The sequence below is a fragment of the Azolla caroliniana genome, unplaced genomic scaffold, assembly GCF_043228905.1.
Source record: "Azolla caroliniana isolate FFs.n. ecotype wild unplaced genomic scaffold, voAzoCaro1.0.p SCAF_6, whole genome shotgun sequence".
NCBI lineage: Eukaryota > Viridiplantae > Streptophyta > Polypodiopsida > Salviniales > Salviniaceae > Azolla > Azolla caroliniana.
The window spans coordinates 3915173-3925787 of record NW_028230441.1 but is presented as its reverse complement, the minus strand read 5'-3'; the positions used below and the strand labels follow the sequence as shown (position 1 = coordinate 3925787).

Sequence of the window (10615 nt, the reverse complement as noted above, 5' to 3'; positions counted from 1 at the left end):
AATGCCTCAAGATGCCGTCGGGAAGGGGCAAGTGACTTTCTTTATATAGCTTAACACACACTTTAGACTCCCAAAACACCATATGTTCCCATGTGTCATAGGTTCTTATGGGCTAGTCTTGAGTTCTAGGATAAAATGGTTCCCACTTATCCCACTCTAAAATCATGAAAATTAGCTTTAGAATTGGTCCTTAAGGTTATGCCTATAACATGAAACAAGAGAATAAAGGAATGCAATGTTGACATGGGATCAAGTTTGGGCAACAAAGACATGATACAAACTTAGGTTAGCAAGGCATGAATCAGTGTCCAATTTTTTCCCCAAAAAATATAAAATCCGTGTCCAATTAACGTTCATTATAAATTTACACTCAAAATAGAGAGCATGTGTGAGCATGAGGTCAATGTTTTTCCTAAAAGTAGACAACCATGATCTAGATTTTCTTTTTCTTTTAATTAGAGAATCTACATAGCATGAACTTTGTCTTTTCCCCTCTACTAGAATATGGAAAACAATAGTCCAAAACTCCACAGAACCAATTTGGTGGCCGTGGCAACAACTTGGCACGACAGGAATTTGTGCTTGGCATGCTCCTCGATCATTGCACAAGGAAAACACGTCATGAGTTATTTATTAATGCCGCCCCGCCAAAGGCGACCCAACTCGCCAATCAATGAAACGTGTTCGGACTGAACAGAAGATGAGGTTACGGATGCGAGAATTTGTGTCCATCAAGGTGATGTGTGGCATGAGAGTAACAATACCTCCATAATTGAATCAAGCTCTTAATCTTCAATCGACTTATGATGTGGACGACTGAGATGATGAACATTTTGGGTGTGGTCACCAGCGCGAGCATCAACCGATTGATTGTTTGCTATCTGGCTCGATTCCCAAAAGCTCAAAACTTTAGGATCAATTCATGTACATACATACCACCAAATCTGGAGAGAGGCATTGGTGGAGGCCCCAGGAATGGTCAAAGCTTTCATAACCATCGCCATCATACATGACGGTGTATCCGACAGGGCAGGGTATACAGAATCTGCTTGAGACCTTCTGGTGCTCGACGATCAGAGAGAGAGAGAGAGAGAGAGATGATTTCAAGCCAATGCTTGCTGCAAAGGCTTGCTTGATTGACTTAAGGGGTGAGAGGTGAGGGCATTCCATTCCCGGAAGCCTTACGTTCTGTGCAAGAGAGCGAGAGTCAGTGGGTTTTCATACCAGTATACGCTTAACCAAGCTCCCCCATGGAAGCTCTGCCCGGGAAGCCCAACTTCTGCCCAAAACAGGGTCCTTCAGGATGGACATGGAAGTGCCCCAACCAGAAGAAACGAAGGAAGAAGAAGAAGAAGAAGACGAAATGAGGAATATCAGCACCCGTGCCCGTTGCACAAAGACATTAGGAATTCTTGGTGGAACTGCAAGGGTTGGCTACCAGTCTTGGGATTCAATCATCAGCAAACATGTGAAACATGGTATGGTACCGCACAGTCTCGCCACGTATCGCAGAATGGATGAAGAGGGCTCATTGCAATGTATAAATGGGCACTCCTTCGTTTCACTCTTGAAGGCTTGTATGAAACACAGGGATCTCGAAACAGGCAAAGAAATCCATGGCTGGATTGCAGGAACAGGCCTTCTTGAAAGAGATCCTTTTGTGGGTGCCACCTTGGTGGATATGTATGCAAAATGTGGATGTCTCACAATGGCCGAAGATGCTTTCGAGAAGCTTCAGGTTCGGAATGTAGTGCCATGGACCATATTGATGACGGCATATGCAGACAATGGACATGCAGAGAAAGCTGTGGCATGCTTTGAGAAGATGCAATTTGAGGGTGTATCTCCTAATGCACACACATTCATATGTGCCTTAAAAGCTTGTAGCAGGATTGGTGCCATTGGCAAGGGTGAAGAAATACATGTGGACATTCGAAGACAGGGTTTATTGGAGAATATATACATTGGCAGTGCATTGGTTGATATGTATGCCAAATGGGGCGCCCTAGACAAAGCACAAGAAGTGTTTTTCGAGTTACCAATTAGAAACGTTGTCATATGGACTGCATTATTAGCAGGGTTTGTTCAGCATGGGGTAACTGATAAAGCACATTGGTGTTTCCAGCAGATGCAATTAGAAGGAGTTCCGCCGAATGCCGTCACATATGCTTGTAGTTTGAAGGCTTGTAGCATCCTAAAATCATGGGAAAAAGGCAGAGAAATACATACCATAGTTCAGTGTATGGAATTACTGGAGAAGGACCTTTATGTTGGAAGTTCTTTGGTTGACATGTATACCAAATGTGGGTCAATTTCAATTGCAGAACGTGTATTTGGTGATATCACATTTCGCAATGTTGTTTTGTGGAATACTTTGATTGCGGGATATATTGAATATGGGCAAGGTGAAGAGGCCCTCCAGTGTTTTGTGGAGATGCGACTTGAGGGTATCTCTCCTGATGCTATCACATTTATGTGTGGCTTAAAAGCATGCAGCATTATTGGAGCCTTAGGTAAAGGTCAAAAAATACATGCGGAGATTGAGACACAGGGATTTGTTGAGAGAGATCTAGCTGTTGGAAACACTCTGGTTGATATGTATGCTAAATGTGGCTTGCTCATCGTTGCACAAACAGTCTTTAATAGGCTTTTGCTTCGAAATATAGTTTCATGGAATGCACTAATTGCAGGATATACAGAAAATGGATATGGGGAGAAAGCACTCGAGTTATTCAAGCAGATGCAGCTGGATGATATCTTGCCGGATGAGGTGACATATCTATGCGTCTTAAAAGCTTGTGCCAGCATAGAAGGTGCTGATAAAGCTGAAGAAATACTTGCAGAAGCTGAAAAACATGAGTTGGGAAATAATATATTCATTGGGAGCACTTTGGTTGATATGTATGCCAAATGTGGATCCCTTGCAAAAGGCCAAGCAGTATTTAACAATCTTCCACTTAGAGATGTTGTTGCATGGAATTCTCTGATTACTGCATTTGCCGAATATGGGCATGGTGAGGAAGCATTGAATTGCCTTGAAAAAATGCAGTTTGAAGGAGTCTCACCCAATGCCGTCACGTTTCTTTCATGCTTAAAAGCTTGCAGCAGCATAGGAGCCACAAACAAAGGGCAGGTAATACATGCTGAGATCGAACGACGAGGGATGGTTGGAAGAGAGCATATTGGTAATACATTGGTGGATATGTATGCCAAATGTGGCTTGGTAGAAGTTGCACACAAAGTTTTTAATCAGCTTCCTTTGCGGGATGTCGTATCTTGGACGGCCCTAATCATGGGCTATGCCCAGCGTGGGCAGAGTAATAATGTCTTTGGCTACTTTGACAAAATGGTAGCACAAGGCATAAAGCCGAATCCTGTTACGTTGGTCGTTATTCTTAGTGCATGCAGCCGGTCAGGCCTGCTGAATAAGAGCCAGACATACTTTGAAGCCATGAGCAAAGACCTTGGTCTGTCTCCCTCTCTTAAACACCATGCATGCATTATCGATATTGTGAGTCGGTCTGGCCATCTAGAGGAAGCTGCAGCACTGATAAAAAGGCTGCCCAATTTTGAAATGTGGCATATGATGCTGGGTGCTTCCAGGAACTTTGGTAATCTTGAATTTGGGAGACAAGCCTTTGGTCATGCCACATTGCCATCTGCCAAGAAATAAACACTCAGATTGTGTTTCATGATGTTGGGCAATGACTCTGAGTCAAGGGTTATGGTTATAAATGCAATACACATACACTTCTCACTAATTTGTAAAAGCACATTAGAAACAGCGATATGCAAATGATGAACCACAGAAATTCTTTAAGCTTTTCATACTATCTTAGAGGTCTTATCTATAAAATGATTCTATTGGATTTGAATGCCTCAGCATAAAAAATATGCTAAATAATAACACTTGTCTTAACCAGAAGCAGTTGTAATAAAGCAAAGTGATTTGCATGAGCTCTTCTCACAACGTGCAAATTGCATGAGTTCAGTTTACGAGAAAACAATAAATGTAGAGCTATAAAGTAACTGTGGTGGGTCTCTAATTGCACCTAGATTAAATCAATCCAATTTCCATGCAATCTGAGTCCCTAACTCCATTCTAACTTCACCTATGTTACTGTATTCTAATTTCACTATAATAGTGATAAGTGAATATAGGCTGGTTGTTGAATGCTGGTTGGAAATTGGAAATTGCATATGGATTAGTTTTTTATGGAGAAATCAGTATTGAAGGCTATATATAATTTAATGGATAAAATATAATTAAATTTGCTGACCCCAATTGATACATTTGAATAATCGATGTAATTACAGAGATTGATGTGGAAAAGGCTTGTGAAGAGAAATTTTACTGCTATTTGTTGATATATGAATTCTTCTCTCTTCTCTTCATAGTGAACTGCTAGCCCAAAACTCATTTGAACAGCAATTTGGATCTTAGTGCCAACACCGCTCAGTGGCTAGGTGGTAGCCAAAAGCCCATTTGAACAGAAGGTAGGATCATAGTGTTGATAAAACCCATTTGGGTCTGCATTATGGTTCACTATATGAATATACAATAACAAGCTTGAATCCACACTAATCCTCTTTCTTTCCCTCAACGAATGAAGTTGCTATCACCAATAATCTCCGCATGAGCAAACACCATGCTTTATGTGGTGAAAACGAACATTGTCTCTTAGGATTATCTCTCTTTTCATGGTTTTTGAAATGAACTTTGACGCAGTATGACAATCGCCACATATTCGAAGGTTTTTTATAATGCATAATGATGTTTGAGGTGGTGTATTGATTAGGCCAAACGCAATAGCAAGTTTCTCACTGTGATGACGTAAGATGAGCTCTTTCTCATCTTCATTTACATCATACCTCACAAATGAGGTGTCAGGTTCATAGCCTTCTACTTTCAAATCTTCAAAGATCATGTCAAGCTTTGCATAAATTTCTCTTGTTTGATGGTGTGATGTGTCATTTGCAACAAAACTATAGACCTGTTTGTCAATCTCAATATAACTACAACCAGCCTGCTTTTGAATCCCTCTGGACTTCATTGTTCTAATAACTTGGGCATGATCATTCCACATACCAAGCGAGCCATATATGTTTGATAGCATCACGTATGTAGTTGCACTTGATGGATCGTGCTTCAGAACCCTCTCTGCTGCCATTTTCCCTAGAGCCAGATTGCAATGGATGTGAGCAGCTCGCAGCAATGCTTTCCACACATGTACACTGGGTTCAACTGGCAATTTATTAATGAAACCAAGAGCTTCCTCAAGGTGTCCAGTACGACCAAGAAGATCAATCATACATGCATAATGATCCATTGTTGCCTTCATTCCATGGGCTTGATTCATGGATTTCAAATGATCATATCCTTCAACCATTAATCCTGTGTGGCTGCATGCTGAAAGAACACCGAGAGAACTAATATGATTCAAACTTATACCTTCGAGTTGCATCTGATTAACAAGCTGCAGTGCCGTTTCTCCTTGCCCATGCTCTGCATAACCTGAAATCATTGCATTCCATGATACAACATTGCGTGTCGGCATAGCATCTAGCACTCGTTGTGCATCTACAGTGCTTCCACTTTTTGAATACATATCTATCAAAGCATTGCACACTAAATTGGATTCTTCAAAACCGAGCTCTACAATGAATGAATGCACCATCTTTCCCTTTTCTATGGCTGCTAAGCCGGCACAAGCATTCAGAGCATTCATGAAAGTGAATTCATCTTGCCTGAAGTTCTGCTTGACAAGTTGACAAAAAATTTTAAAAGCACAATTCTCTTGTCCGTTATCTATATAAGCTGCAAGAATCAATGTCCATGATACAATGTCCTGATTGGACGTCTTGTCAAATACTCTTTGTGCAGACTCTAGGCTTCGAGCTTTGATATACATATCGATAATATTGGTTGAAATGAACACATTTTGGTCATATCCATATTCAATAGCAAGGGCATGAGTTAAATGACCCCTGTCCAAACAACCTATGCTAGCACATCCATTAAGAACCCTTACAAAGGTGATATGATCTGGATCCATGCCTTCACTCTTCATGTTGAAGAAAAGTTCCATGACCTCCTCGTGAAGCTCCTCTATAGACAAACCAGACAAAATGGCATTCCATGAGACAATATCTCTACTTGACATATTGTTGAACACTTGCCAAGCATCATTCAGACTCCTGCACTTTGAGTACATATCGATTAGAGCATTTTCCATGAAAGAATTGAATTGAAATCCCATTTCAGTGATGTCACTGTGAATTATCCATCCTTCATACAGATTTTGGGTGGATGCAATTGCACTTAATACACTGACATAGGTAACTGCATCAGGTGCGACACTGGAATATTGCATTCTTTTGAAGAGATCAATCGCATACAATGCATGCCCATGCTTTGTAAGGCCTGAAATCATGGTGTTCCACGACACCACACTATGCTCTCTCATTTCCAAGAATACCATCTGTGCATCCAGAATGCTTTCACAATTAATATACATATTAGTTAGGGCATTCCCAACAATAGTTAGTGACTGGAATTCTGTTTCTACTGCACAAGCATGCACAGCCATGCCAAACTCTAAATCTTCAGCTACAATACAAGCATTTAGAATACTAACAAAGGTAATTGCATTCGCTTCCGCATTTTCACACTGCATTTTACAGAAAAGGTTGAAAGCCTCTCTGATGTGTTCATGATTGACATACCCTGTCAGCAAAGAATTCCATGAGACGATGCTTCTTGTCGGCAAGTTGTAGAAAACTTTCTCAGCATCTTTGATGCTCCCGCACTTAGCATACATATCCACGAGGGTGTCCCCTATGAACAAATTCATGCCATTGACCATTTCCAGCATATACGAATGTGCTTCCTTCCCAGATTTTCTATCTCCCAGCATTGCACATGTATGCAGAACAGCTGCAAATGTCATTTCATCGGGTTCTAATCCACTGACAAGCAACCTAAAGAAATATCCCAATGCAGCTACGGCGTCCTTGTGACTGATATGTGCACTGATCATGTGCGTCCATGAAATCACATCACGTGACGGCATCACCTGCTCAAACAATCCAACCGCATCCTCGATTCTCTCACATTTTATGTACATATCAAGGAGGGTATTGCCCAATGGAATGGTGATCTTGAACCCGTCCATAATGAGCTGGGCAAACACCAGAGCTCCATGTTTTGCATCACGGGCGCTGGTAAAGACTCTGATAATGTTGATGAGAGTGACTTCATCAGGGGTAGTGCACCCTTGAGACATCATGGTGATGTAGAGCCATATAGCACGTGGGGTCTGGCCAGCATGAATGCAGGACAGGATGATGGTGTTCCAAGTGAAGACGGTCGCATGGGGCATGCGAACAAACGTGGCGAACGCATCCTCGAACATGCCACACTTGGAGTACATGTTCACGAGGGCCGTACCGACGTACACATTGGTCAATATGGGGCTCAGGCATGTGAGGAGGAGGGCATGCACCACTCTGCCGTCCGCACCCGATCGACGGTGAGTGCAGAGGCGAAGAAGGGAAGTAAAAGTATATGAATCAGCCTCCTGGATGATGGTATTCGAATTCCTGGTACACATACGATGAGCAGGAGGAGGAGATACTGATGTCGATGCTGGAAGAGCATGTAGCTGCCGAGCATGGAGGGAGAAGAAGCCCAGCTCCGGCCCTAGGGAGAAATTGAGGGAGCAGCTTCCTTTCTGTTTCCTTCTCGTCCTGCGCACCTTAGAATCGAACCCACGACCTCTGCCTCTGCCTCCGGCAGGCATGACGGGGGCAGATATGGTCCTTTTTTTTCACATAAAAACATTCTTTCTGTAAAAGCCATTAGAAAACCTGGATATGCTCACACTTTGCCAGCATTATTGTTGGACATTCTTTCTATTGTAATTTTGTAAGCATAAGACCAGGAAATAGATGATAGGTCGATAAAGATAAAGATAAAGAATGGTGCTAAATACGTTTTTGCCCGAAATGGCAAATGGGAATGGCCAACCACGTTGCAATATTTGTCACCACCTTGCATTCGACTTATATACATTCCACGCCTTCTCCGTTTTAGGTGATAGCCAAGATATTGATGCCATTGCATGATGATACAATATACCTGTAATTGACTTGTAACGAGCATTTACCATCCTGTAACCACCAATCCACCCAAGGTGCAACATTTATTTTCATTGGCAAAGATCCATGCAACAATGGTATATCTTTGTAGTTTCCCCCTAATAAATGTATAATTTGGGAGAATTATGAATACATAACCATTGTTTGGCATCGTCAAATTCCGACAACCTTTGAGATTCATTGTCGACCACATATCCCAAATCTACAACCCCCAATTGAAATAAACAATTGAATTGAGATCTTAGCTTCTCTTTTCCATGCCAATGCAACACTCGACAAGAAACAAGCAATTCATTTTGTAATGAATTACAAAATTCTTGATCACTTGATGGTGCCCACTCAAAATAATATAATGCACATTGTCATGACCTTATTATGTTGGCATTGAGCATGTTCTCATCACTGAAGGATATATGGTATATCCCCAAAATAATGGGAGGTTATTTGTGCCCTTAGGATGGGCTTGCTAAGTTTTTTTTCTTCGGGAACAACTAATAAATATGTAGTTTCTTATCAATTTTGAGTTTTAATAAATATGCAGTTTAGACTAAGACCGCATGCCTTGATTTTCCTTGCAGTTGACTTGTTGAGAAGGTATGTTTGGTTACCTAATAGGAATCCTTGAAAAATCGTCCCCATCTAGTCCTTAACATTGTCAACCTTTCTCTCTCAACTATGGCAATGTTTGGCATGGGCTGGCATGGGCATAGGGTTTTCTCTAAGGGTAAAATATTCATTTCCTTCATTGTTTCTCCTTTTCTTCAACAAGTGTTTCTTTTTGTTCTAAAGCCACTACCTCTTTTTTTATATGCTTGTTTATTTACTACATGCTCTGGCAACATTATATTATCAGGATGGGTGCTATGGACATCAACTAACAATTAATTTTGTAAGTTTGTCATTAAGTGAACAAATTTACAATATTCAAAGCAATGACCTTCAAAATATGCCAACTTACAGGTTTTGGAAAAAAAATTGCCAACTTCCAAGTGCAATTTGAACATAATGACATTGTCTCCCTTGATTTTATATTCAATCCTAATTGCTCTTTTCTAATAGGAGTCCATAACATGATTCCATAACATGCATCACCTCTATGGATTGTGTTTTAGTACTTGGGGTCACTATCAATTTCGCGTGCTACTCCATCGCATCTTCTATCATATTTCTGAATCAGCCCATAGGGCAAAATAAACAATGTTATTATTTAAAAAGACTAGCATCCAAAAGTGAGACAAGATTATATCTCCTTGTTCTCCATTCATAAAGTACTTTTATAAAAAACTTGGGCCTCTCTATGTACACATTCAACACTATGTGAGACCACTATAACATAAGTCACTTGAAAACATATTCCACCCATGATATTTTTCCTCGGGAAAAAATACCTCTATCAAAGAATATGAATAAGGTTTGGAAAATGTCTTTCAAGATATTTCATCCAAATGAGTAGGTTCTAACTTCCATCTAAGGGTGAACTCATTCCCTTTTTGTAAATTTAATGATATGCTTCTTTGTGAGTGTACATTCCTGATCATTTATTGGAATATGCAACATTTAATGCTATATTTCGCTATTGCAATATTTATGGTACTCTTACCCACCATAAGAAACATGGTCCATTCAAACACTCGCATCAATAACCATTCAACTTGTGCATGCAAATCATCGTTATCATTTGCAATAGTTGTTAATTTTCATAAGCAACAAAACTTCTTTAGTTTCTAGCTTTTTTTGGGTTGTATCATGTATGAGAAAATGCAGATGCACTTATGGACATTTCACATTAATGTGATAAATCGTGATGGGGGCTAGTGTAGAGGCAAGAGACCAAGTTATTTACAATGTTTATCTGTCCGGAATTTTGGTATCTATTCACCTTTGTCTTATAGGCATGAATGAATTAATTGAATAAACTTTTTGCACTACGAAAGAAATATATAAATGTTCCGATAGGAAGGGCGATTATGTATCGATGACATGCATCACCAACTAGCCATTGTTGTTCGATTGTATGGCGCATGGTATCCTATATGCGTGAGTGTCTAGGAGATTTTCCAAAAGTATAGAAATTCTATAATTGTAAATGTTTTTGCCAATAATATGCCTAAACAATTGGTCGGTTAATGTAAATATTTTACAATATCTTCCCCAAAAAATATGGTTACATATACATGCCAAAATGTGCTAAAACATAATAGGTTTGTACAAAAAAACACAAGCAATTAGCGTGCACATCTAATAATTCATTGTGATACATGCATCCTATATCGTGATTTGATGTGGTATGAGAAGTTATGTCAAGGATATTTATGGACATGTTTTTTTAAGAAGCATCACTCCATTTGACAACTGTGCTCAAACTATGGAATCAATGTATTCTCCTAAGGATGTATTTTAATCATATATATGGACACATACATACATACATAATTTGTTAATTCAAATATGTTAA

General features: G+C 40.0%; 1 protein-coding gene and 1 pseudogene across 1 annotated transcript; one reads left to right on the top strand and one right to left on the bottom strand.

The window, feature by feature from the left end:
* Nucleotides 1-1065: 1065 nt before the first annotated feature.
* Nucleotides 1066-3692, top strand: LOC147862659 (pentatricopeptide repeat-containing protein At2g40720-like). The gene has a single exon (XM_087321000.1). The coding sequence runs from the start codon at nt 1304-1306 to the stop codon at nt 3671-3673; it is 2370 nt and encodes a 789-aa protein (XP_087177126.1). The 5' UTR covers nt 1066-1303; the 3' UTR covers nt 3674-3692.
* Nucleotides 3693-4247: 555 nt separating this feature from the next.
* LOC147862658 (pentatricopeptide repeat-containing protein At2g03880, mitochondrial pseudogene) lies at nt 4248-7859 on the bottom strand (annotated as a pseudogene).
* Nucleotides 7860-10615: the final 2756 nt, after the last annotated feature.

Bases quoted from the DNA above. Each gene is read 5' to 3' on its own strand.
- LOC147862659 (XM_087321000.1), top strand. From the start codon at position 1,304: ATGGACATGGAAGTGCCCCAACCAGAAGAAACGAAGGAAGAAGAAGAA.